The 27,999-nt window shown below is 38.8% G+C and overlaps 2 protein-coding genes across 4 annotated transcripts in view; one reads left to right on the top strand and one right to left on the bottom strand.

The window, feature by feature from the left end:
- Positions 1-285: 285 nt before the first annotated feature.
- On the top strand, positions 286-20,353 carry LOC100222268 (rap1 GTPase-GDP dissociation stimulator 1-like). Of its 2 annotated transcripts, XM_030275864.4 has the most exons (12): positions 286-391; positions 1,245-1,367; positions 1,526-1,651; positions 3,223-3,351; positions 4,494-4,619; positions 5,336-5,479; positions 9,661-9,795; positions 11,319-11,444; positions 14,455-14,594; positions 15,475-15,601; positions 16,598-16,726; positions 17,942-20,353. In XM_030275864.4, the coding sequence occupies exons 3-12, from the start codon at positions 1,531-1,533 to the stop codon at positions 18,073-18,075; spliced, it is 1,311 nt and encodes a 436-aa protein (XP_030131724.4). In that variant the 5' UTR covers positions 286-391; positions 1,245-1,367; positions 1,526-1,530; the 3' UTR covers positions 18,076-20,353. The 2 variants fall into 2 exon arrangements, with proteins under 2 accessions (XP_030131724.4, XP_072787084.1); XM_072930983.1 differs by lacking the exons at positions 286-391; positions 1,245-1,367 and having other exon boundaries at positions 1,475-1,651.
- The window catches only part of TSPAN14 (tetraspanin 14), a 34,413-nt gene continuing 26,116 nt past the window's right edge, over positions 19,703-27,999 (bottom strand). For both annotated transcript variants that reach the window (XM_030275866.4, XM_002193905.7), the window contains 5 exons: positions 27,637-27,807; positions 26,949-27,074; positions 25,689-25,733; positions 25,043-25,162; positions 19,703-23,321 (listed from right to left, as the gene is read on the bottom strand). In XM_030275866.4, the coding sequence (XP_030131726.1) occupies positions 23,250-23,321; positions 25,043-25,162; positions 25,689-25,733; positions 26,949-27,074; positions 27,637-27,807 (534 nt within the window). In that variant the 3' untranslated portion in view covers positions 19,703-23,249. The remainder of the gene's footprint in view (positions 23,322-25,042; positions 25,163-25,688; positions 25,734-26,948; positions 27,075-27,636; positions 27,808-27,999) is intronic.

Raw genomic sequence — 27,999 nt, forward strand, 5'->3', positions numbered from 1 at the left:
CTCTCCTCCCCACCTCAAACTCTGCTGCAGTTATTATATGTTAATGTCTGTTTCCACATAGAATTTATCCCTGCATGTTTAAGTCTTCTCCAGAGCTATGTGCTGTCTGAGAAGTGACCATGCCTTTGACCTCATGCTCTTGGAATAAATGAGTATATTTAGATCTTCATCCCTCAGGAAATTATTTTATAATAAGATATTAGCACTGAAAAGCACTACCACAAGGAATTCAATATTTTCCCTGCTGGCTCATCAAAGTTTTCTATCCCATTCTGTTTAGAAACCCTGAATAAGCACCTGGAACACCTTGGGCTTTGTGGTGATGGCACAGAAGCTGAAGATCAGATCCTTGAAAGTTTGAATGGGATTCTCTTGGCTATTACTGAAGATAGTTAAGTATCACTCTGGATCACAAATTAACCACTTGCACAATTCAAAAGAATTCATGGCAGGTTTTGTTTATTGTGATAATCTATTTCAAGAAGTGATTGCTGCTGAACTATAGCTGTCCTCAAGCTGTGTTGCTTTCTTTTCTCTCAGTATAAAACTCACAAAATTACCTGTCACCACATAAAGTTTCTGGTCACTAAAATACCAAACACTCCAGAGAAATTCCAGGTTTAATATCCTATTGTAATAACAAACTCCTAGGATTAATTTAGGGTGACCCTATCAAGTCAGGCATTTTAAAAGTAGTTTCTAGGCTACTTATACAAAAGTCCCTAAAGCCTTTGCACATTCTCCTAAAATGACATAAACCTGCATTTATGTGAGTCACCTGGCAGATGGTGTTTTACCATCTTCAGGACAGCTGGCCATATTTTTGATGAAAAAAGGCTAAGGGAATTGTCTGTTCTAATTGCTAGTCTAATAAAAGATGCAGTGCCTACCTACAGAATTAATTGCTAGGCCATACCTCAGGAATAGCATCTTAATCCCTGACTTCCCATGCCTTATGCAGGCATCCTTTTATAGTCAGAGAAGATGAAACTGTTTTCCTCTTTGCCTTGCCACCCCTGCTTCAATTCAGCATAAAGCAGAGAAATCAGCTGGAACCACACTTGCTGCAATTCAAGCAGATGACTGTGCCCATATATTCAGACTCAGACAGCCTTTAAGAACCTTGTTAAATCAGAGGCTTGGATCCCACAGATAGCCACTCAGAACTCTAGGAAACAAAGGAACATGTGAATAAAACAGCTGCAAACCTACTGCAGGTACTGCTAACACTCTTATCACTGCAGAGCAGAGATCCTTCCACCTACTCAGAGGGAGTAAGATCTTCCCAACTTTGGCAAAAATCCTGAAGGGCAATCCACGATGTGCAGTGAAGGCAGCCCATGTGCTCTCAGAGATAGCCAAAAATGGTGAGTCATGCTCAAATATTACTACAAGGAATCTTACAGCACATTAGCTTCATGTTTTCACTCTTGAATTTTGTTTCACGGCTACCAGCTACTCCTATTGCAATTGTTTTATTCCTACATGGCAAAAGCCTGGAATTCCCTCTCTTTTTTCTACACAGAGGAAATGAAGAAACCATGTATTGAAGCAAATTTGGTTCTAACACTGATACCTTTGCTAGAGAGCACAGACCAAGAAATGCTGCTCCATGCTGGGAGGGCCATTGGCCGTATCTGTTACGATAACCGTAAGTATCCACTGAAGAGAATCTGCTTTTCCCTGGCTCTAAGGCATTCTTTAAAAGGCATTGTAACCTATAACTCATAATAACTTTATGAGACCTGAGCACATATGCACCTCAGCCTCCAGTTAGGTATGCAATTCACAGAGCTCACAGACACCTGGCTGAATGCACCCCAAGCACTGCCTGAACTCTGGGCTTCCCCCCTACGTTTCTGCTTCAAGTGGCACAAATCTGTCAGAACTGCTTTGAAATCACAAGAGGAGCAGAGCCTCACACGTATCTTAACCAATTGTGCAGACTTGCCTTGGGTCCAAATCCTGTATAGCTTGGACGTCTTACAAAGTAATAAGAACATCTATAAAGCAAAGCACTTGTTTAAAAAGTGTGTTAAGAAAAAATAGATAAAAATACTGAGATATTTATCTGTGCAAGGAATAGATTTCTCTAAGAACCACTGCTTGCATGCAGGAGATCTTTGTGCTCCAAATTCCCTGGACACCAGCTTACTAGCTGGTCTCACAAGTTAAACAATTTTCATTTACTTGCCCAGAACAGTTTAAGACTTTTTTTACCTTTAACTCCCAGACTGCCCAAAATGTCTACTCTACACTGCAAGTAATATGGAAATTTTCACCCAGTATCTTGTATCCATTACTCTCTGCCTTCAATCTCTTTTCTCTAATCCTTCTAGTGTGGATCTGCACAACTTTATTTAGAAATTTGTGGGTTTGCCTCCTTCACTGTTCTTGTGAAATCCAAGCATGATAGGTACCTGGTATAGATTCCACTAAGCTCCCTGTGAGTTACATGTATTGGTCAGGGAATGACACAATAGTCTAAAAAACCTTTTCCCTAAAATTTCATTCCCAGCTCATGTAACTCCTGTACACAGCAGTGCTGCAGCATATGGCCATCCTGCACATCTGCTCCCCTTCTGGCAGAGCGCAGGCCCAGCACAGATTTGCCAAGACAACTGTGACATGCTTTAATAAATCCTATTACTAACACAGCAATAAATGCATCAAAGAGAAGAAAAATTAACTTCACCAATTCCCTGTCTGAATTTCAATTGCTGTGACACAATAGCACCAGGCCCTTCCTGGTGTTTATCATGCACTCTGTCACACAAGCAGCAGCCCAGCTCTCAGCAAGACACTGTTGCAAAAGCAATGTCCTTGTGCTGTTAAGCAACCATCACTGTCCAACTGTGTATCTTACAGTTCTTGGTACCATCAAAATAATTTCAGATATTAAGCTTTTATTCATTACAAAAGTAACTACAAAAAGAAAGAAAACAATTATCAGGGTTTTCCTCAGGAAGCACATGTGGATGGAGACAGTGGCTTAATACCTTAAGTCAAAGACAAACCAGGAGGTTTAGCAAAAATCTGTCCCAAAGCTGCATTTCCTCCACACACATATTAGCCTGGAGCCACCACCAAAAGCTTTACAAATTCTAACACTGTGAGAAAGAACCAGACTACCTTGCTGCTAAGCATCTCAGTTGGACCCTTTCCACTGGTTAAATCAGTACCTGATTTAACCACCTTTAACACCTCTGCTTCTCTGACCAGGCAGCCTTCAGGAAGAGCTGGTGAAGGTTGGAGTGATCCCATCACTGGTCCGAATATTAACTGACTATGCAGACAGTGAACCTCTTGTCCACGTTGCTCTGTTAGCCTTGTACAATCTGGCAGACCTTGGTAAGTAAGGTCTTTTTTAAAGTTTTTTTAAGTTTCTGCATTTTAGAGCAAAATATCATCTCCACCCTATCACTGCCTTTCCATGCCCACAGGTTTGTGGGTTTTGTTTGTTTTCTCCTTTGGTTTTGGGGTGGGGTAGGGCTGGTGTTTGGGCTTTGTTTTTAAAACACTAATGATATCTAATCAGGAACTGGCCACAGGTCCCGATATGGATTGGAGAAATAACTACTCTTTTATGGAGTACCAGCAATTACTTATATTACATTATAAAAATTAAGTTTTAACAGCCAGCTTTTGACCCCAAATGAAGTTATGCAATCTCTTCATATGATAAATTGACAGTTGCAACTACTTCAGATTTGGCACATTAAAAGCTTTTTTATTAAAACTTGATTTCTATTTAATAATTAAGTTTCTAAACCTTACTGAAACAGTTACCATTTCAATTTACACAATTTTCCAAGAAAAAGCATCTCTCTACTAATTTAAAACATATTTGCCCTACTTTACACAAGTTGTGAGTAGTAATGGAAGAAAAAGATCAAGTACAAAGTTAGGACCACTCTCTATATATGGTCTGGCTAAAATTTGATCTACTGCTTCCTGCATTTAGGGGGATATGCAGGGAAGGGACATGATATCACACTGTCACATTATTCTCTAAGGAGGTCTGTCTTTGTTATATCTCTTCTATTATGTAATACCATATTCAATTAAAATGTATTCTATGTCAAATAGTGGCAAGCTTTGCTAACACCCATCCTGCAAATGTTTAGGATGCCAGCAAGACTAGAAGCACTAATCAAGACAAAAAATGTACTGCTACAGCAAATTGACATGTGCCAATTGTTATATTAAATAATCATACTACAAACGGACTTGTATGAGTCAGTGAAATTAAGCCAGGATTAATTTGATACCTATGAGGTTTACAGAAGTTACAGAAAAACAGCTAAAGAACTTTGGGAGGAGAAGGGATAGAGTTCTGCTGTCTCAGTGCTGTCCAAAGAAACAGAAGAGTCTACAAGAACAGAAAATGCCTTCAAAATGCCTTCCCTAATGACTTCAGATCATAGGGAGATATTTTTAAATGTTTAATCAAATTAAAAAAATTCAAAATCCTGATTTTATCACATACACAGACTCAGCCAAGGAAGCTCTAAGCATGACAAAAGTTGCTGAACAACTGGTGAAACAACTGAGGAGAGCTGAGAGCCATGAGAAGTTAGAAATTGTCTTTGAGGTCCTGCAAGCACTTGCAGAAAATGGTAAGGCTCCTTTTGGTCTGGGGGGAGCAAGGGGAGACTGGGTCTTGTACTGGCCTGGGATCCAAGTTTGCCATGGAATCCTGCTAAGGGAACCTTTTGGGAGAAATCAGCCCCAAGACCATGTGAGATCCTGGCCCAAACAACACATGAACAGGTGAGACAAGAAAGAAAGGAAGGAGAGAGTACCATTCCACTGCATTTCAGTCAATCCAAAAGACAGCAGATTCATACTTACTCCCCGTGATTGATTAAGAGGAAAGCAGCAACGTAGCTAATTTTTTTAATTTTAAAAATCAGAACAACCAGGTACTGGTTCAATCCCTGTCTGGGCCATTTACTTAAGAGCTGGACTCACTGCTCCTTGTGGATCCCTTCCAGCTCAGAATATTCTGTGACTCTGAAGATGCACACTCTAAGCAGCAGTACAACAAGCACTGACACTGCTTCACTAAAAATATCTCAATATCTGGCACAGATTTTAAAGACATGAAAGTTCATGACTGGCAGCACAAGAAATGTCAAAGACCAATGCAGAAAGCTTTGCTCATTCTGCCTTGGTGTCATCCTAGCTCCAGAAAGCTGTTACAAGCAAAACCAAAACAGTGACTGCACCTGAAAAACAACTGGCTAAAGTTCAAGGATTTAGCTTTCTAGTTTGAAATGCTTCCAAAAAGAGCCAACAACCTTTTAATGTGCTTTTACTGTGATCTCTACAGATGCTCTGAAAGTGCAGCTGGTGGATGCAGGTGTGCCAGAGGTGCTGTCCGAGATCCTGCTGAGGCTCCAAGGCAGTTCCCAGGCTGAAGATACATGCATTATGAAGGCTGCATCAGATCTCATTGTCTCTCTGCTTCTTGGAGGTAAAAAGGGGAATATTACTGGCCAGGTATATAAAGAATCAACATCCAAAAGTTTCTTTAGCAGAAGAATTTCCATTTCTGTTGGCTTCTTTTACTTAAACAGGGACCTATTCGCAATCTCTTTTATCATTCTTGCAGGAAGTCTTCTTAGGCAGGACACTTTTCATTTCTATAGCCTATAGCCCAGTGCTTGTGCCTAACAGTAACTTAGTTTATATTACTCCTATGCTGCACTTTGGGCAATACAGATTAAAAAATAAAATATCAAGAACTGGCCACTTACACTGCATCCCACCACTCTCAACCCCAAAGCAATCAACAACATAAAGGTCTTCAATTATTAACCTTAACAACAAACTAAGTCATCACTGACTGACAGAACAGCTCAGTTTGGGGGCTAATTATAATCGGATATGAAATAGTCTCTATTTCTCGTAACACAAATAAGTACTTAGAGAAGGTTTTTCCTAAGAGCTCCATCATCTCTTAGAACACAGATATTTGCACCACATCTAGACACTTGCAGGTACAAGACAGGGGCTTATTGCTAATTTTACAAAAGAAATGGTAAGGTTGGTTGTTCTCTACCCTTCAAAGATGGAAAGCCACTGTTTGTGAGCACAGAGAAAACCAACTCCATCAGATTTCACTACTCCCTGGTTCTGAAATAGTTACTTTCCGTTCTGCAGATTAGAGACTTGCATGTTTTTAAGTTACAGATGCTATTGATACTAAAATAATTTGGAGGCCACAATTGTAAACAAAGGGGTGATCAAGTATGCAAGCCTTCGCACTTTTTTTATTCTGAACCACACTTCATTAGAGCGGAGACTCTGGAAATACTTAATGGCAAATATGTTTGTTAGAAATAAAAAAACAAAACCCCACACACCAGAAAAAACACCAAAAACACACAGAAAAAAAAACCCAAACAAACAAAAAAATCAGAGTTACTGCTGTTTTATGTTTTAAATCAGTTTTAGGAGGGGAGGTTTGCTCAGACATTGAGATGGGAAGAAATCTCAATATAAGACATTTTATCTTTCAATTCCTATTGTAGAAAGCAATGAGCTTTTATACTCTTCAAAGAGAGAGATATTCTTATGAGCAGACTCCTGGAAAACATGCTGTACTCAATCAATCAGCAAAAGATCCTCCCCACACTTTCTGTCCTATCTCACTGATTGCTACTGTACTGGCTTCAAACTCAATTAACAAAATTGCTCAACTTTCTGTGTGCATATTCTCAGTTCAGTCAGAGAGAAAAAGAGAGATTTGCGCCAGGCTAAGCCTGGGAAAAAGTCCAGGAAGAACGTAAACAATCTATTATCTTGTTTTCCATTCATATGGTTTATAGATATGTTCTACCACACTGACCTAAGTCCGTGTACCAATCAAGTGAAATGTTTTTACTTTAAAACCAATATAATTAATGTTCACAATGTTCTCTATAAAAAAGAGAAGTGCTTTTGAAAAAAAATCATTCTTTGCCTTCTGAAGATAGAATCTCTTTGTTCCCGTCCCTGCCTTAACAGCAACATTCTGCATTAATAGGTGCTTAATTATTAGAAAAAAATCCCTCACATCTGTCTTAATGTTGGTTTGGTTATTTTTTTTTTTTAAAGCAAGCTATCATCCACACATCTCTTCACCTCCACCTCACAACCTTTCTAGACTCCCTTTCTTCCTCGCCTTATACCTCACTCTGAATCAGCCATTGTGCATCATGGCTCTACAAAGGCCACAGAAGTGCCCCCAGTGCCTTTAACTGGCTATTTCAATTTACTCAGCTGAATGGCTTGCTTTGTCACTCACTCTTCTCCCCCCATCTTCCCCACAACAGGACTAGATGTTTCATGTGGAAGAAGTGAATAATCCCTCTCATGCCTCAGTCTGTGCCACTGATGTATGCGCAGTTTTTAATCTCAGAGAAAAAAAATCCTATGGAAATCTGTTCTGAGCATCAAATGACTTCTAGGCAGTGAAAAGATGACAGACAGCTTTTGCAGCTATGAAAAGTGGCTGTTCCTATCAGACTTTAACTATGAGCCATTAAATTGAATGTTCTGCTGCTATCCAAGCAAAAACTCCATTGGAGAGAAAAGCAATTTGGAGCTCTGTGACAATCAAAGCAAGGCAACCACTAATGGGCTCTGCCTATTTGCACTTTACTACATGAGGGGAAAAAAACAATGTTCTGACATTCTTCAGTTTGAGAGGTGGGGGAAGGAGAGAAATTAAGTTCAATTAAGGTTGGTCTATATGAAGATCAAAATCTTTTCCCCGTAGAATTTTATCAGACCAAAAGAGGTGACCTATTTCTCTGGAACCTGCTTTTAAGGAGGACTAGGCAATTTTCCTCATATACTCTGATCTCCAAAGATTAGGACTAGGCAAGAGAGCACTTGAAGAATGACAAGCAAAACCATCAGCTTTAGAGAATATATGCATAAAATAGTATCAAAAGATTTCTGTGTGAGTAGAATCCTAACTACTTCACAGAGTTCTCTCATGAAAATATCCAACTACATTTGACAAATTCTGATCCAACATATGTAAGAATACAGAGAAAAAACAGGTTACTAAGTGAAATGTTAAGAGATTAAGAGAATAATAGGCACTCATTCAAAAAACAACAGAAGTGTCTATGACTTTGAGGTGGAAATAACATCCAAACCATGAGAAGTACTGTTGCATACAGTTAGAGGTATTTTTTTTTTTAAAAAGGCCTTACTGCTGAATTACCAGCTAAGCCTCTAAGTTCCCATAAGAAAGAATCAAAGGAATGAGAAAGGTTCTCTTCTGGTAAGAGAACCATTTGCAGCTGCAAAAAAGGAGTCTGTCCCATGAGAATCCACAAAGAAAATATGTAAACACCTGGGTAAAGAGAGAGTCTTTGCACATAAACACACAAGCATTTTCTAACTAATTAATTGAGTGGAAATAAAGTTATTAACCAACTAGAGTTATACACGAGGTCTTGAAAACTATAAAAAATGGGCTTTAACATTTGGCTTTTCTGCATGAAGAAACTGAGTCCCGTCTGCTTATTACTGCAACAAAGTACTGGAGCTACTGTTGGCCAGACCATGTATTTGCATGAGGTGTGTACAGGTCCATGGATAACCCTTTATTCCAGGTGAATATATCTTTGTATTTAGTGCTCACACTGTTTTGCCATTTTTAATAAGCAGCTTTCACAAGGTAAAAGCACAAAATAAGGAAGTGTTCATGTGTGTCAGGTATATACTTCTCTTGAGGCATAACAAACTGCATAAAGCAAAATACAGAAAATTGTTTTCCAAACGGCATCTTCAAAACACTTCCTTCAGAAAGGATCCCATCTGTAGTATAGAGGGCTTCCTTTGGCTCTTCAGCAGAACTCTTATTTTCTAGGTGAGCTAAGCAGCTTCTGAAAACAAAGCTCCACACCTATATGGAGCAAATTTTCAAAGACAGGAGGTGAGATCCAGACATGCACTGACAAAATACTTGCAGAGCATTGCTGGGCAAAGTGGTAGTTTTCTGGAATGTACAAATCTGCTCTTTCACTGGGATTTAATAAACCAGATCTCTCCAGGTCCTATCATATTTTCTGAGCTTCATGTGAGTGTAACACAAAAAGACTTCTCATTTCAGAAAATGGGTTTTTCAAAAGAGGTAAGAAAAACCTGGCTCTGATTCTTTCAAGGAGTCATTAATGACTATTTATTTCATAGAAAATAAAGAATAACAGCAGTACAGAACTAATAATCAGATTTACCATTGGTGGGCAAGATCCCTGGTTTCACAATAGAGCCTTAAATCAGTAGAATAGCAAAATTAAAGGAGCTGGTGAGAAGCGAAAAATGCCATTGGTATTCTACTACATGTGTAGTGGAAAATGCAGCAGCACTGAGGGAAAAGAAAAGGACTGGGGAACCTATGGTTTTGAATTTGACAGTGATTGTCCCTTGATAGCTCTCTCGAGCTAAGCTCCATTAGAGTCTGTCTCAGCATCAGTTTACAGGTAGCTGATACTTGCCTCTAAAGAGCTGAAGGTAAGAAAAAACAATGCAAAAGCTACAGTCTTGATCTTAGCAACAAATGAAAATAGTCGAGGCAAAGGCTCCCTGAATTCTGAATTTGCATCATTGTGTTTCTTACCTCTCTCACCTGCTTGGTTCTGCCTCTCTCTTCAGATGGCAACTGTCTGCGAATGTTCCAGCTGGGAGTCGTGCACCAGCTCCTGGATCTGCTGGAGAAGCAGGTGCAGAGCGGGGACACCTCTGTCCAGCAGGCTGCTCTCAGCGCCCTGCAGAGCCTCGCAGTTCCAGGTGCAGCCTGAACACAACACCCCACTGCTCCCTCTGCACAGGTCATCCCTGCAGCTCTGCCCAAGCACCAGCACCAGGCCCCTGGGTTTTGAGGGGCAATTCACCTTTTCCCCCTCCCCTGCAAGAACATGTATTTGAATAATTCACCAGGAATTCCTCATCTACATAAAGAGTTGAAATACCATAAAGTGTAATCTCATTACTAGCTGCAGAAGTAGTTTCATATTAATAGCACACAACAGCTCAAGACAAGAAAAATCAGAACAGGGTTCATGACTTAAAACACAGAGAATGGAGTGGAGACACCTGGTAGGGATGTCCAACTTTCTCTTCTATAAAGCTAATATTCATTCATATTTTACAGAACCAGTAAATCTTAATGTTCTTTGAAGCTGCATTTTAAAAAGCTCAACTCAATTATAAAATATCAACATACAGCATTTTGATTATCTGTTCTGTTCAAGTCTGTTACAAATAATTTTAGATGTTTCCAAGTGTGTGGACACTACAATATACTTTTCCTCATAAATTCATAAAAATATCTGTAATATCTGTTAGGTAGTCTCTAACAGAAACACTTCTAGAAACACAAGCTCTATCACTTTCAACAATATAATCTGCTACCTGAAAAAGAAAAATGAAAGACACTGAGTGGAAATCCATAAACATGAATTAAATATTGGTGAACACTTGGAAATAGACATAGAACTCTTCAATTCAAGCATTGATTTTAAAAGAAAACAGATGCTTATAAAACATTTAAAAGTCATTATGATCTAGTAAAAGGAGTCAGTCTTTGCCACTGAAAAACAGGGACATCAAGAGCAAGTTACTTAATAAGGTGTGCTTCTCGATTTGCCCAATAAAAGGATGAGGGATATAACAGTTCTCTCCCTAATTTCACTGTCCAATCTTCCTCACCACTCTCCCAAAAATATATGCAGAAGATAGGAAAAAGATTGCTCTGGAGGAAGCAGCTTTTGGCACCACAGTTAAGCAATATTAAGTCTTCTTGCAGACAAGCTTCTGATTATTACAAAGGATTTACTGCACCAGCTACTGGAGCAGAGGAAAGCACAGAAACAAAAGCACAAACAACAGGGCATCAGTGAAATCTAATACAAAAAGAAAAGCCATATCCAAGAAATATGGCTGAATAAATCACTTCTGCCCCCCAGTTAAGATGAGCTAGCACAGAACAGGCTGTGTGACTGGGCAAGTGGATGGATAATCTATTACAACTAGAAAAGGAAGAGAAACAACAATGTTGTGTTTTATGTACTTTTTTCTGGGTCAGGCTAAGATCAAAAGTAACCAAAACTACCCAAGAGCAGCTACTATGAAAGTTTTAACCCAAAAGGGAAGTCTAAGCAATCGGGTAGTCCTGACTTGATTTCTGAGCTCGCTAACAAGGTGGACTTTTTACTAGAAGCCAAACACAGCACACAATTCACAGCACTTATTTAATATATACATTTTCAAGTGTTTGAGCCTGACATCAACCCCTCTTTCCCATGTTCTAGTTGTCAGCAAGGTTCAGATGCTGGAGGAAGGTGTCGCAGAGCGGATCGAGGCGCTTCTAAGGGCAGAGAGCCCCCCTGTGCAGTTCAAACTCCTGGGAACACTACGGACCTTAGCAGATGGACAAGGTAGGCACCTGCCAGTGCTCACTGAGACCAGCCTCAGCTCCCCTCCTCCCTTACCCTGCAAAACAAGGCTGTGCAGGATGGGCTGAGTGTCCTGCTAACCCAATTCCACTCCATCTGGAGAGCTTCCAGCAGAGATTATTGCCAGAGGCTGCACTCTTTCCAGACTGCCCCAGTCAGCCTCAGAGGTAGTCGAGAAACAAACCACATGGAACGAATCTGTAGCAGTCAGTGAGAGCAGGCAAAGGCCCAAAAAGATGTTTTTCAGCAGCGATACAGCAGCAAGGCATGAGTATGATGAAAAAGAGACAGGTTTTAGTGTCAAATCACAGGACAGCAAATCAATAAAGAACTAGAGAACATAAAAGGAATAAAGGGAGTTAGCAAGGCAGGAGAAATTAATTTCTACCAGTCCTATACATGTTGCCAGTTTTATCTTGCTCATGTGGCTCAAATGCTGAATTTACTTTTCATGTCAATGTTTTAGATTATATACTTGTATTTCATTCAGTTTAGCACTGAGGAGGTATGCAAAAGCAACAAGAATCTTTCTGTGCACACTGTTGCATTTTGAGAAAAATGCACCATGTCAGAATTACATTAAGATATACTTCAATATCCTAATTTATCCTTAGGCTTACTTAGCTCTTAGCAGACCATGACACAAAACAAATGTCATGCAGTTTAGTACTGTCTTTCATATTGCCAGAGCAGCTGCTCTAGAGTACTAATCAGTACAGATTCATTGACATGCAGGAATAACAAGTTAAAACTAGAATAGTTATGACCATTTTGTGATGGGAAGTGATAACTGACATAGGACAATTAAAGACATCACTTCATTAGCTATATAGAAGAGGATAAAAGCTCACTCTGCTACATTCCATGCTGCACTCCATTGCACTACTACAGACACCACTTAATATAAGAACTATTTGCATCTTTTATCAAACTAGCATGCATGATAAAAAATTTAGATCTAGTCCTTCTATTAATTTGCACTACTTCCAGTCCAGTGAAAAGCTGCTTTCACTTACATTTCTCTGTGATAGGAAATGAATATTGCAAGACACATAGAAACCTAGCATCTTCTTGTTCTGAGACTTTGAAGAAGTCATTGTAAGATAACTTTGGAGAAATTATCTCAATTGTGACAAGGTGTTTGACATTTAAAATTGAGCCATCACAGTAACATAGATCTAAATTATCAAACACTAAATTATCTTTTTTAATTTTATTTACCAGCCCTAATACAAACTTGGAAATTGGCACAAGGTACAACTTCTGAATCAGAAACAAATTAATTATCAAAATGCAATGTAGAATAAAATATGTAGGAGACTCAATGTTTATCTATTCCCACCTATGAACACACAATTCTCCCACTTTTAATTATCTTCTATTCTGTTTACCCATAAGATAACATTGCCTTTAATTAACTCAGCCTGAAACTCTTATGAACACACATCTACTAAGAAGTCCACACTAAATTAGTCAATTGCCTTATCATTACTCTATCAGCAGGTATGCTGAGACTTACAGACTAGAAGAAGCAGGTTTCTTCCTAACCACAGAAAACTGCAGGCAGATCTCTAAATTTAGAGACCTTAACTCCTGATTCTTCCATTACTTGCATTTAGAAGAGCAGAATAATTTGTGCCCTTCAGTAGCCAAAGTACTTTCACCAAAACTGAAAGTTCAATCTTATAAAATGACAAATTTGAATAAATTGTAAGTAAGTTAAAGGTTAAGAAAAGTTATTCCTGTTAAGAATTACTAACTGGGGTTTATCTTAAAGAGCTCTACTGCCTGTCAAACTGAGTAAAGAACCTGCCTTCACCACAAATCTCATACTGGTTCCATCCTCCAGCCTCTTACCTCAACTTCCTGTACTAAGCTGGATTACTGTGATCTCTGCAGAGTAACAAGGAGCACCCGACTAGAAACAAGTCTTGTGTTACAGGAGACAACATGCAGGCAGCTCTGCAATGCCCAGTAACTCTTGTCTCAGAACAAAGTATGCCAGCTAGGCATAGCTAGTAAACTCCCAGATTCCTTGTGGGATTTTGACCTGTGGATTGTTCCTTAGCGTACTGGACTAATTAAAAAGCAAGTGTGTGTACTTCCCCATCTCCCTCCCCCAAAACAGACAGAGCATAGGCTGGCTTACAGCTTCTAGAAAATGTCCAGAGCAATCATGTGGTTTATTGACACTGACCTTGGTGGTGCATGCTCCATCTGATTCTTCCAGCATATCTCAAAAGAAATGCAGTGCATAGAGAAAGGGACAGGTAAAGGAACAGGAGCAGGATGATGCCTCTATCAAACCTATCCCTTCTGTTACAGATGTTCACATAGAGTTCCACTTCCCAGGACAAGTTATCTAGCGAGGTTTTTTTCAAATGTCAACCACAGACACCAATACTTCTAGCAAGTCTCGAGATAGGGTTCCTGAAATGCAAATTAAAAGGCTCTTCCACAGTAAGGGGAATTTCTGATAATTCCTTATACACAGTTCAACACACATTCTTAAGACTCAGGTCATCCAATTACTGACATGCTGCCAACTCTGTACTAAGACTTGGGTTCCCACACTACCAACAGTAATGAATTATCACCAAAGCAGCACAAACATGCTCCCAAGAGCCCACAATTACATTTGTGCAGGGCTCAAAATGCAAGGGCCAAAAGCCAAGCGGGAAAGGGCAGGCTTCCTGAAGTATCACAACAGAATATTTGTTTTCAAAGACAGAAAGCTGCTTATTTTAAGCCCTACTTCAGCAGCCCTTTTAAAATGATAGGTCTATTGACACAGCTTATTTTGTCCTTCCCCTGCATGATTCCTTTGTAAAATATTTCCTAGATCTTTTAACAGCTCAGTGCTTCAGCTAGAGTTCTTAAAGGCTGCTGAGCACAGGTCCACCACCTCAGTTATTGCTACATTGGCATTCCTGTGACAGACTGACTGAGGGGTGTGATTTTGAATGCCTCTGGGTGATGCTTTTCTCTCCAGCTGATGCAGCCGAAATCCTGGGCCAAGACCCGCAGCTGCTCAGCAGGCTGGTGCAGTGGTGCAGCGTGAGCGACCCCAGCGGCATCTGCGGAGAGGCAAACCGGCTGCTGGCTTCCATCCTGCACCACAACAGATCCCAGGTACCACGACCCCTGCTCCCATTTCTACTTCGCCCTGCTCAAATATTTTTAAAGGTTGTAGACAGAGCTAGGGATTAAACAGCACATGCAGCTTCATAATGAACACCATGAAGGTTCACAGTGACAACCTCTCTGGTCTGCCTCAATACCAGTAAGGGGGAAACCTGTGCACCCCATAAGCACAGACAACTCACAAAAATGAGCACCATAGTCACTTACTGTGACTTGTCAGCACTGACCCTGCTTGAGTAAGGCTTGACAAATGGTAATTAGCAGGTCAAGCTTTTCTATGGCCATAAATAAGTTTCAAATTTCAAATTAAAATGGTAAAAGCAACCCAGAGCTGTCCTAAATGTCTGTCCTCTGGAAGCTCCAAAGAGGCCACTTATCCATGATGGGCAAATCTGGCATGATCTTCACATGCTGGCATTTTCAAATAAGCTTCTGTTTTTGGTAAATTGTGCTATTACACACAAGCATCCAAGCCATGCTTTATTATGAAGTAGTGACTAAAAAAGTAGATACTCTCTGCACATACTTTGATAAAGCAAGACTAATCCTTGCTAGTTTGATGGATTGAAATGAAAGAATGGAATAAGGACAAATTGAAACAAGACAACTATATATTTATCTGACAGATATGCATCTATAGTTAATTCTAAGTATTCGTATTCCAGTTTTATTAGACCAGACCTAAGTAGACATGTATGATCAGTGCCAAAAGAAATGTTATCCCTAATCTTTGAATATTGTCAGTTTGCACTGCAGCAAACAAATAATTTCCCTCTATTCAGAAGCTGAAGGGTGCAATCTCATTTCCCTCTTCATTTTACTGCATTCCTACATGAGATTTCCATCTGTTTTACCTTTGCTTTCACAGGAAGTGGTCAAAGCCATCCAGGCAGCACAAGGAGTGAAGCATCTGGTTTCCATGACAACAAATGAACATGCTGCCATGCAGAATGAGGCTCTGAATGCCTTGGCAATAGCTTCTGCCATTGATTTAGGTATTTTCCTCCTAAAAGCATTTACCTGTGCAAGATACTCAATTATTAAGAAACACTGTCATGCTGTTAATTCTAGGTAACATGTATGAAAAAGCATGTTTCTTGTCTAGATTTAGCTCTTCAACATGAAATAAAGGTTGTCACCATTCAGTTCATAAAATCAACAGGCTTTAGGAATGGCCTGAAGGCTCTTTTTATTTAGGATCGAGTCAAATTATCATACTGTGTGGACAGCCACTATTTGAGTAGCATAATATGATGCTAGAAACCTACACAAAAAAAAAAAGTAGGAAAGTGGAGGTGATGGAGATAAAAAAAAGATGATAAAGGCTAGATGAAGGACAAATAGATGAAGACTGTAAATAGCAGAAATAATCTTCAGACTATGAGGACAGAATAAACCAGAACCATAAATAAAAAGGTATTGTAGAAGCTGCAAATAAAACAGGTAAAGATTCAAACTAATTTTCCTGAGCTTATTTTCAGAGTTACATAAAAATCTCTTCAGATTTTTCCTGTATAACTTGAAAATAGATCTGAACTTCTTACAATAAAGAGATGCCACAAATCTATGTACATCAAAAGGTAAATTGAAAATAAAAACTTGACATTTGTAGCTTTCTTTACCAACACATAAGACTGAAGAGCCCATTTTACTGCTTGTCTACCATTAAAACTCTCAAACTCATTTAGGCAATTAATGGGAATCAACATTTCTAGCACTGAACATTGCAGGTTTTAATTTACTACAAGGTTAACTATATACAGTCAATATATAACTGGTCCCATCTTCAAGAATAAGGCCAATAAAGAAATTCTGTACAGAAAAGAGCACAGAAATTCTTCAGTGCAGAAGACAGATGCTCAAGACCTTCCTGTATAGCCAGTTCGAAATGAAGCCAGTCCAGAACTTTCTTTAAAAAAGGAAGAATATTCACTTTATAATTTCTTTCTAGATAACAGCTCAGGGTTATCATTTATTTGTTTATTTTTCAGAAACTCTTGAAGAATCTTTTAAAGAATCACAGCTAGTTCAAAACTTACACAAACTTCTACGAGATGATAACACTAGTCCTGAGGTGAAATACAACTCAATGGGCCTTTTGTGCAGACTTCTTAATTCAGGTAACTTCATTTTAAGTTATCTGTGATGGAAGGATGAATATTTGTGAAGACGACAAGGGGTTTCTGTTACCAAAATATGCTGCCTAAAATGCTCCAATGAATGAGTATTAGAGATTCACTCTGTATTGATCACCAAAAATCATATTCAAGTAGTTTCCTTCTCTAGGAAAAGCTGATTAAACCATTAGTTGAATAAAATGAAAAAGAGAGGAAGGCTTCATTCCAGTCAGTCTGTGGCATAACTAAGTCCCAAAATAGCAAAATTAGTCTTGGAGTAAAAGCATATTTGTCCAACTTCACCGTGCACTAACGCCTGGCAGTCCCAGGGTATTTCTGTGTCCACAGAAAGTCCATCCCATGCTCATAGGCAGGCATACATTTGTTCTGCCTGTGCTGTGAGCAGACCAGAAGCTGAGATAAAGCAGCCATTTTAGCAATACTGCCTTCACACAGAGGCTTTCAGTAAAGCATGTGAAGGGCACGATTTCAGTTTCACTCCATGGTCAGGGAAGACTTCAAATGCTTCAATCAGGCTGGGACTATGCTGGATGTGTAGCACTAAATGAAAATGAGCACCTTGAAACCAGGACTCCAAAAATCTTGTGGCAGTTTCTCACAGCTTAAAACAAAAATTATATAAATTGAAAATAACAATTGTATTTGGGCAAGGATGGAACACAATGTGAGCTGCCTTTGAAATCCTTGAGCCACCCTGTATTGACAGACAAGCTGGATTTTGCAGTATACTCTACTTTATCCCTGTAGCCACACAGATATTGCAATAGGGATAAAGAACTTGTAGCTTTCAGTGCGACTATGAAGTATTGACATAACAGATATGATCTATAAGACTTTTTTTCCAGAGATGTATATACATAGCATTTTATAGACTAACTGTAAGGCTAGGAGTTGAGTCTTACTAATATGGAATGGTAGCAAAAAGCATACAGGCAAAAAAGTGCCAGAAATTGTCCTGTATTAGAATTTCAAAATCTGGGTTTTTTTCAATCAGCTCTTGGAAGTCAAGCAGGAGGAAAAAAACCTTAATCTGTCCAATACTTCCAATGGCTGAAAGGTATGTATTGAAAAAAAAAAAAGTTTTAATTGAAGCAGCTTATTACAAACAGCAAGTACTCCAAACTTTTATTTCACAATTGTTGGGAACCGTTATGCCATGGCAGGTAACTAAAAGTCATAATTTCATCTCCCATTCAGGTGATCTGAGACAAGAAATAGAAGAGGACAAGATCAAAGACACCCTCGAGAAACTCTGCAGTCACAGCAATGCAGACGTGGTCAAGGGAGCCACCACAACATTACAGGTTCTGAGAGGAGAGACACCCCACTAACCTCCCTGCTCCCAGGGAGCCAGCACTGCTGCTCAGGCACACACCACCAGCTTTGCAACCCTTGCATTTGTCATGCTGCTGCACAACCAACACTGCTGAAGCCCAGGTGCAGCTCCTGCTTTGAGAGCTGTGTATAAAAAACTCCTCATTAGCACGTCTCTTTGGCCTGATACTTGCACCACTGCTGCTCCTCACTGAGCCACCAACACACAGCAGGAAAAGTCCTGTCAAGCAAATGGTGTTAAGAAACATCACAGGAGAAACATCAGGCAATTACCACTCATTATACATTTTTCAGGGGCTTGGTTTTGTGAGAGTAGGATACACACTTGCAATTTTTCTTGTATTAATGGGACTTTTAAATAATTATATAGAAGTCTTAAGCTTCTCATGGAACGTGAAACACAAGTTAGATTAAAGCTGTAGCTGAAACAATGTAAAGGGCTAACTGGCACATTGTGAATGACACTGTGAGCCCAACTGTTAGGTGAACATGTCAAAACCAAAACTATCTTTAAGCTAACTCTCCCTTCAATCTCCAATTTTAAAGCCCATCTCTGAACCTGTACCTGCTCCTGTCACAAGTCATATTCTTAAACACTTGAGGCTACAGTCTTGTCCTGATTTCTGGACAGAAGAAAAGCAGAAGCAAAGTTGACAAGAAACCACAGCCAGCGAACACAGTGCTTGGACAAGACACAGAAATTACAAGTGGGCAGGGATAAGAATGTGGAGGCAGCCAGCATTCCATTATCACCCATAAGAGAACCTGGGTTTAACTTTAGGTAATGGGGGAAAAAAATTGAGTAAAACATATGCCTCTGAACATTTCTGTGGAATCCTTTTGTATTTAAAAAGGTCACTAGATGAGACGGTAACAGATTCTATTCCACAACTTGTTCTCAGGGGAAATTTTTTAAGCAGTTGAAGCTATGTTGCAGAGTCATGTTGTCCAGACCTAGAAGATTAAATTCAAAACAATGCAGTGGTAGAGACTGAAAAGCTTGGCAGCAATTATTTTTTTTTTTTTAGCCAGCAGAAAAGCTATTGCAAAAAAAATGAACAGTGATCTTCAAAAACCTATTATAAAGCAGACTGTATTTAGAAGTCAACAAGGCTTCATGTTCTCAATTAGAGAACTGGCTTATGTCTGCAAACAAACATGAGAACTTTGTTCCTGCAAAAGCTTTCCCATTTGCAAAACCCAGTAACACTACTTAGCCCCTGACACTCATCACCAAATAGCACTCTCAGGAGTAGCCTTGATAAAGGGAATTCCACAAAACCAACCCAGAGAAGTGACACTTGTTGAGCAACACACAAACAAGTTTTGATGACATTACAGGAGAAAAGAAAAACAGTACTTTTAACCTTTTTTCATGTCCAGAGATTTAATAGTTACTCTACACAATTCTGCAGCTCTTCACTTGCCCATGGCTTTCTATTAAAAATGAAGAGAAAAGCATCAGTCTTATCTATTATTCAACAACCCAAACTGAAAAGAAAAAAATATCAAGAATTAGTTTCAGCAAAATACAAAAACAAGGACCCCCAATCTGAGTAGCCACTCTAAACCTTCAAGAGTAAAATATTAGCGACTGGAAGCAACACATCTCAGGAATCAAACTCCAGGAGTAGAAAATATTGAATTTTATTTAATCAAATTTAAGGCTTGAGAAAAAAAAAATATATTGAAAGTCACTCAGAAGAGGAGAGAGGAGCCCCCCTTCCAGTGGCTGAACAATGTTCAAGCTGCATGACAATGCACAGGCAGTAAGGGGAAGAAAGAGGGAAGGATGGAATGGGGATGCAAAACCCAAGGCAATTCTACACACAAATCAACGGCCACATCAAGCTCCAAGACTGGAAGCACAAGTCTGTCCACATGGCACTGCATGAGCTCACCAAAACTAAAGATCTCTTGGGAAGAAACATTCAGATTTTCACAAGGCAACCCAAGGTCCTACTACACTCTTTTCAGTGCTTATACACATTCTCCTCTTCATGTACAGGGAAACTGTGTCCAAAAGCAGTTATATCACTAAAAACAGAGGCAGTTGCACTGTCAAACAGACTGAAACATACATACATAGCTTAATGGAAAAAAGTTGTGCTCATTTCTGAGAAATAAATGTGACCACATTGAAGTTTGCTTCTCTCAGTCCAGTTCTTCAAGTCTGACCTCTTTTGACATCTTCATGAAAAACCTTGGTAGTGTTTGTGAACTTGTTCCAAATGCAACCGCTGAAATCTCACCATCGACAATGTATCAAACCTCTCTGTGAGATCACTGAATTACTTTTCCTTTGAGGCTTCAGAGGCAGGCTCACACCCAGCTGCTTTTGCTGACAACTTTTTTTAGACCATAACCTAAATCTTTAGCCATGACATCACTGCAGGTCCACAGAGAAGGTGCTAAATAAAACTAAATAGAAAGTCTTCCCAATAGAAGTCTGAAATTACACTAGCCACATATGGGCATACTTCAGAACATACAGGGACAAAACAACCTAGAGCCCCAGGATTTTAAAAATTACACTGAATAAGGACAGAGAAGTTTATCCACAGTGGCAAAAAAGACATTCACTCCACGAATTTAAAGGTCCTCAAGTAAGTTGAACTTATCTCAAATTCAGTTCCAAATAACTGAAACACTGATACAAAGGCTGGTGTTAATATGGCCAAAGCCATCAAGAGCAAACTGCGGAAAGACAGTATTTTAGTTAAATTCCGGTTTGCATACAAACAGTACTTCAAAAAAAAAAAAAAGTATTAATTAGTCTTCAGGAAACTTGGCAAGATTTGCAGACCCTGGAATCCTAATTTGCAATGCTGGCTCTTGTCAGCAGCTAATTTCAGTGCATCAACTCCACAGCCATCTTTGACACCAGAATGATTTTCACCAAATCACTGGAATTCCTTCCTAGCATTAGGAGCTGGCTGTGTCAAAAACCGGCAAAGGGAAATGTACTCCCTAGCTGGTGTTTTCAGTGCCATGTTTTATGACTAAGAAGTTCCAAATAGGAATCATCTTTCTCCGATTTTACATGTATCCGATTATCACAATTAACCGTAACCAAGTAAATTGGCTGATGAGGTGTTGCAAAGTTTCAAGCACCAGAATTTAAAGCAAAGTTTGCTGGCCACTGCTCTGTTGCTTGCCAAGTCATAGCACAATCACACATTTCTGGCTGCTCCTGGATCAGATTCAACCGATTCATCAGATTTGATGTCTGATGTAATACAGACATCAAATTCACAGCTTTACAGAAGAAATGCCTCTTGCTCTCCCCTCAGTGATCTACTGCTACTGTTTTCTTGTTGTATTCCAAATTTAAAAAGTCACAGTGTACTTCTAGCCATTTTACTTTCAGGTTTTCAGATGAGTTAATAGCAGACTATTCTCTGCTACTGTAAGGAAATCAGCCATCCTTAGACAAGCTTCCTTTTCCTGTTGTGTCTCAATCACTGGCCAGAAAAAGAACTATGAAAGCTGAAGTACACATGAGCACTGCCTGAAGTGCTTCACAGATTACAAGCTAGAAGGATGTCTGGACAATTCACCAGACACAAAGATACTGTTGATCAACTTTTGCCAGTGAAATGTTTGTTAATACATGCATAATAGAAAAAAGGACATAATATATTTAAAATTTTGGCTTCCAAAAAAAACCATATACTTTAGAAATACAAGTATTAAACCCTTCAGGCACACTACATATAGTAAAATATTATAAAAATAGATACTTTTCTAAAATTTACACTATGTTAGGCACTGTAAATGAACCTGCTCTCCCTGAAAAACCTGGTGTCATTGGAAGCAGTAAACCATGTTAGTTATATGGCCTACAGTAAAACCGACAGCTACAGCTACTTCCAAAAACTTTTCAGCCACATACTGTAACCTTACAGCTGAGGATACAACACCAAAGTCTTACAGAAGAGACTGCACCTCCTACTGAGCTGCAGATCCATCTACTAAGCCCCCACAAAGGGAGGACTGGAAGAAGAGTTTACTTTTCTCTTGATTAAAATAAAAACCCTGACAATAAGAAGGACTAGTTCAGCATCATATAGAAAATTACTGAAGAAATCATTCTGCTTCACTGTATTTTGATTCACATTTGAACCATGAACCAGGCAAAACTGATGGCTTGACAGCTTTACACAAGACTTTAAAATTCAACAACTTTAATATTTTGCTAAATATGTACTTCCTTATTTAAAAACATATTTCACTAAGGATTAACACTGAATTTCTAAGTCTTTCATCAGTCCTGACAGTGGCAGTTAAGACTTGTGAAGATCAACATAGCAGTTGTGAGAGAAACTAGAGGAATAACAAAAGCCATCAACAGCTAGCACAGCATGCTTGCTACCTACTGAAAACAACCTTCTCAAGTGTACGCAGACAGCACTTTTTAAAGATATTACTGATCATTGAAAGGATAAGCATTTTTAAAAAGGTTTTTCTTCTATAAATAAAGAATATTTACATTTTTCTCAGACAGGGAACAGCATCAGGGCTTCACACCCTCTTGCCTGAAACAGAGATTTGTAAGACTTAATGCTACAGATCGTCAGATTTTTCCTATCCTGGGAACTGGCTTCCATTTTTCAAAACAGCGCGGGGTTTGCACAACCTGAAATCAACTAAAGATCTAAACATTTTGTGATTTTTTTTTTTCCCCAATTTCCAATTATGGTAGCTGGATATGTTGGCAAGAACGACTGGATAAGTCTGCTGGAGAGATTGCAAGATTCTGGAGAAATCAGCATGTGACATTTGAAACTATTACATTTTCAGACAGAAGACAGGAGTGATGACAGAACAATCTTCTTAGCAATCCTTCAAGGAAAGGGTTAACAGCAGTTTCATGGCTCCCTGCTACAGTCTTTAAAATCTGTTCTGCCAATTTCTCGGGAAATTCCATTTCTTCCTCGGAGATCAACGCTGGTGCGCTGACTTGTCTTGCCAGAAAAAAGGTAGACAGCATGTGTTCAGTGATTTTTTTTTGTAATAGCTTCTAACAAAAACCTTGAGCAGGGGAAAAAAAATCCATATAAGGCTTTCAACAATGGGAGTATTTCGTGGTCCATGCATTTCTTCTGCCTTGGTGTCCAATCAATAATCTTAACATACACTGCCTTGCAACGTGGGTCTGCTTTCATATTCAGAAGGCATTACTTGCCTTTACAGCTTCAATATCAGAAATCAGTGTTCTGGCTAGGAAAATCCCAAAAATCTAAAAAGATAAAAAACATACCATTTTGTGAGATAAAACACTTGCAACGTACCCGTCTGGAAGATGTTTGTTGGCAGATTCAGATATCATTTCATAGCCAAGATTATCCATCAAAGTATAGCTATTACTAAAAGGTAATAAAGGTAACAGAATCCTGCAGGTAATAAAACTCATGAGAAAAATGCTTTCATGTAAAACTTCAGCAGCCTTCAAAATAATAAGCTTTCAGATGTCTTAGAGATAGAACAAATCCACTTAACCAAGTCTGAGTGTCATAAACACCCATGTTTACCTACTGCTAGAGCTACAAAGCAAACATTTGCATTCGTTCCACAACTCTGAATAACAACCCAGTCAGTTTTCAGATCATTTTTTTAAATACAGACACAATGTACTAAAATGAAATTCTTGTCACAGACAACAGAGTAGCCCCAGATTATTCAGAGACATTTTTAAATTTGAAATTTTAACATTCATGTCAGTTCGCAGGGAAATCTTCCTTTACAACCTGAGGATAAACTTGTACCTCAGCAAATTTCCTAAAACATTCTTAGCAATAATATAAAACTGGAGTGAAGTTTTGGAAAGCCAAAAGACTTAAATGTAGTCAAGTTCTGTCTAATACTCAGTCCCACAAGGAAATAGTTTAATGCACAAGAAAGACCCAATTGGAAAATACAAATAACTGAAAGTGGTTTCAGAGAGACTTGGGACACAAACAGAGAACAACATTCTCAAGTCATTGTCAATCAACACACTGTCAAAGATTAAGCTTTATGTCTTGACCATCTTTCTAGCAAGAGGTGCTGTTCTTAGCATAACATGTCTCAATCCCATGGAAGCATTACCAGCAGATGGTGATAAAAATATATCAAACCCTAAGCTACAGAGGGCAGTATTACCAGGGGTGCAGGAAGGTCTTCTGCTAGCACTCTATACTCAAGTATATTTTCTGTAGCAGAACTTAAAGTTTATTGTTTCCCATTTAAGTGAAGGAGTTTCCTAGCACAGAAATTAGCGCAACGCAAACAACTGCCACAATGAAAGTGGGATCCACCTAGAAAGCAGCAGCCTAACATGATTTACTGAGAATTTCAGCTCCCTCTCGGATGTACCAAGCACTGATAGAAGGTAATAGAGGCAGTAGAAGTCACTGTCTTCCATCTGGTTCTGCTAATATCACATTTACAACCTGCTCACCTACTTTCCTGCTCTTACATTCCCAACCTTTTTGAGCAGCATGTTACAACCACTTCAGGTTAGCCACTGTAGGTTACCTACAGCTGGCTGAGGTAACCTTAGCATGAAGGACAAGGCTGTATCTTGGTCATTTCAGGTTTGTATAGAAGACTGAAGCTCATATCTACAGAAGCAGACAGCACATCCGCCTTCCTTAATGACATTGAAACACAGGGAATATTTTATATAATAATCATATATTACATATGACCATATTAATATTACAATATATATATATCCCAATAATCACAACTATTATTATTGCACTGTATTTTTATTATGACCTTCACTGCTTTGTGCAACCGCTGTTTTCACACTAACTCCCCTTTACTATAATTGGTGTTTCCGCAATCCTTGTATCATACCCAAAAAACCCACATTCAAAGTATTTATTTTACCTCTGTCTTTAACTACCTTTACCTTCAGCAGGTCTTTATTTGCAAACATGACTTTTTCCAAGAATCATAACAATAACAACTAACCTGGAGCAGTGAGATAGCTATGAAGACACCTGCAACAATGTAGATATTTCGGGGTAACCAAGCTTCAAGCGCATGAATACATCCTTTGACAAAAATCTGATCATCCCATTGACTTTTGCTCTGAATTTAGAAAAGAAGAATAAGAATATTACTTTTCTGCTCAAGTTTACTGTAAGATCTATCACATGATCCAGCTAAGCTAATGTTTTGCCACTCTTGCAGTAAAGTTTTTAACCACACTTCAAAAATACACATCTGAATCAAGGAATGTCAGACACTGATATGTGTATCTTTCTGAAAATCCTGTTTATTAGAAACACAAGAATTAGCAGATAATAGATGGTCAACTTAGCAAACAATAGATCAGCAGATTTAGATTACTACAACTGGTAACTGAAATGCACACTTGAAATCCAAATCCTACCCCTTTTTGAAACCAACCTTTCCCCTTACCTGTTCCCACTTGTTTTCTCTGCCCTCCCACAGTAGAAGGTTACTTTAAACAAAGGACAATGTCTACCTTGCTCTATATTATGATGTAGCAGAGTTATTAGTTGCTAGGATTTTGAGCTGACACATCTATCAGCAATCCCACCAGTTTTAGTTTTGTCTATGCAGGCATGGAACATGACAGACAGCACCTTACCTTCTTTCTGATATCATAGCCACACTGAGTATTCACAACTTTTTGCTGCAAAGAAAAAGAGATTTAAAATAAACAAATCAATTGACTTGTACTCACTTCTGTTCACAGCAAGTTTTTCTACCTTTTATATTCATGAACAGATCAATTGTCTGAGTCAATCTTTTTAAAAGCATTTTTAGTAAAAACAAGCAAAATCCCTATCACAACAAAAATGATGACAAAGCAAAAGTGTGTACTATAGATGATGATATCAGATGATATCCTGCACCAGAAATCTCAGCTGCTTCTATCACTTGGCATTTAACTAGCAACTTTTAAACATCAAAACTGCACTGCCAGTGCACAGGTGAGATACCTGCATTTAGAAAATTTATACTGAGTTTTATTGAAATATTAATAATAGAATCTCACATTAAACAGATTTAAGCATCCTTTTCCCTCCTTAAATAGAGCACCAGCAAGAGAAAAACATGCATTTGAGCAGTACTGCTCCAAACTAAGCTAGAAGTAATTACTGAGGAATCTGAACATGGAATATGTCCCTGACAAAGGCCTTTCTTGGCTGATTTCCAGTACAACCAGAAGCCTACCAGGTATTAAATATAATTTACCAATGGCTCTCTCAGTATAAGGATTACTGGATGGATTTTAAGCTGTAAGTATTCCCAGCAGTACCATAAAGCACTATAAGTTAGCCCCTACCTCCACATTTTGACATCTGCTGTAAGGCTCAAAAGTTTCACAAAGTTTAGTAAAACAGGTTAACCAATAAGCACCTATACCTTGCCAAAACCAAGGCTGACTCAGAAGCTTTTAATTTCATACATGAGTACTTCACTAACTACTGACCAACAAGCAGCAAATGGAGTTACTCCTGCCTATCTGGCAGAGGGGTAGTGAAACATTAATTCCAACTGGGGCAGGCACACTCTTAAGAGCTCTCAGCTCTCTACAAGCCAGGAAAAGGCCAGGGATCCAAGGAAACAACATACTGGGAATAAAAAAAAAAAGCCAGCCACGAGTGCTTCAGATCCAAACCATACTAAAATGGTTTGAATTCCTGGTGACAATACATTTTCAGTTAACAGGTTGACACATTTGGATGTTAAAAAGAATGCAACATAAACACAAAGAAGTCTGTCTGCACAAGAATAATTTTTGGTTGGCACACCTCAAAGCCTTTCAACACCTTATTCAGGAAGTACTTCCTGTCATAACTTTACAATCTTGGGGCAAAAACAAAGCCAGGAAACAACTTACAGCAGGATCAGGTATACAACAGGAAAAAGGAACTCCGCACTTCTCGCGACTTTTGCTTTCACTCTTGCAGTCAAAGTATATGTTGAAGTCCCAGTCTTCTGGACCTTGGGCACCACAGCAATGGTTCTGCAGCAGATAAATACATTCCAGAAGTCTGTTCAGTGCATAAATTTTCTCTAAAATACCTCCAAACAGTTAGTGTTTGCTTACAAATCTTCACATTCCTAAGTCGGTGCAGAATCAATGACAACAGCAAAGTAAAAAAAAAAAAAAAACTAACAGACATGAAATCAAAGCAGTACATCTGGAATACTGCTCCTGGAAACAGGTATCAGCATGTCAAACAAATTATAAAAATTATCATTTTGGACATAATTGTCATACAATCTGTTCCATTGCAAATTTTTTTTAAGAGAAAGCTTTTTCTTAGGGAGCAAGGGAAAGGGGAGCAAATGAGAAAGGTCAAAGGCAGATGCATGCCTGAGAGAGCTTCCACAACAGACATTACAACAAGCCTGGATATCAGGGTATCTTCTATCCCTGCTGCTTTCAACAGAAGGGAGAAAACCGGCACATCTGTAACACAGTATTCTTAGCTACAAATAACTATAATTCTATAAAAAATTGAAAACTTTAAAATCAATATTCTCCTAGAAGGTATCAAAGAAGTGACAGGATATGAACTTACAATTCTCTGTAGTGAATCAATGATGTTCTGGAGGTCAATGTCATCTCGGTATGATTTAATGTTATTCTCAAAGAATTCTTTTACCCTGTCCCTCACCCAATCCTGGAACAGGAAAGCCATAACTGCTACTGCCAGCTCCAACAGGAATATAAACACAATTGTTCCACAGAACTGTAAAAAACAAAAGTCCTACATTAGAAAATATGAATTAATTTTGAATGCATCCCTATACCACCAGAAACAGACACAGAATTGGGTTCAAATTCTGATTCAGTACAGACACTGAGCGCAGTGAGAATACAAGGTAAAGAAACCCCAAGAGGCAGAGTTATCCTTTTGTTTTTGTCACCTGAACTTGACAGT

This window comes from Taeniopygia guttata, chromosome 6 (genome assembly GCF_048771995.1).
Source record: "Taeniopygia guttata chromosome 6, bTaeGut7.mat, whole genome shotgun sequence".
Classification (NCBI taxonomy): domain Eukaryota; kingdom Metazoa; phylum Chordata; class Aves; order Passeriformes; family Estrildidae; genus Taeniopygia; species Taeniopygia guttata.

Bases quoted from the DNA above. Each gene is read 5' to 3' on its own strand.
- LOC100222268 (XM_072930983.1), top strand. From the start codon at position 1,486: ATGGCAAAAGCCTGGAATTCCCTCTCTTTTTTCTACACAGAGGAAATG. The intron at 5,480-9,660 runs GTAAAAAGGGGA...CTCTCTCTTCAG, and splicing joins TGTCTCTCTGCTTCTTGGAG to ATGGCAACTGTCTGCGAATG. The intron at 14,595-15,474 runs GTACCACGACCC...TTGCTTTCACAG, and splicing joins TGCACCACAACAGATCCCAG to GAAGTGGTCAAAGCCATCCA.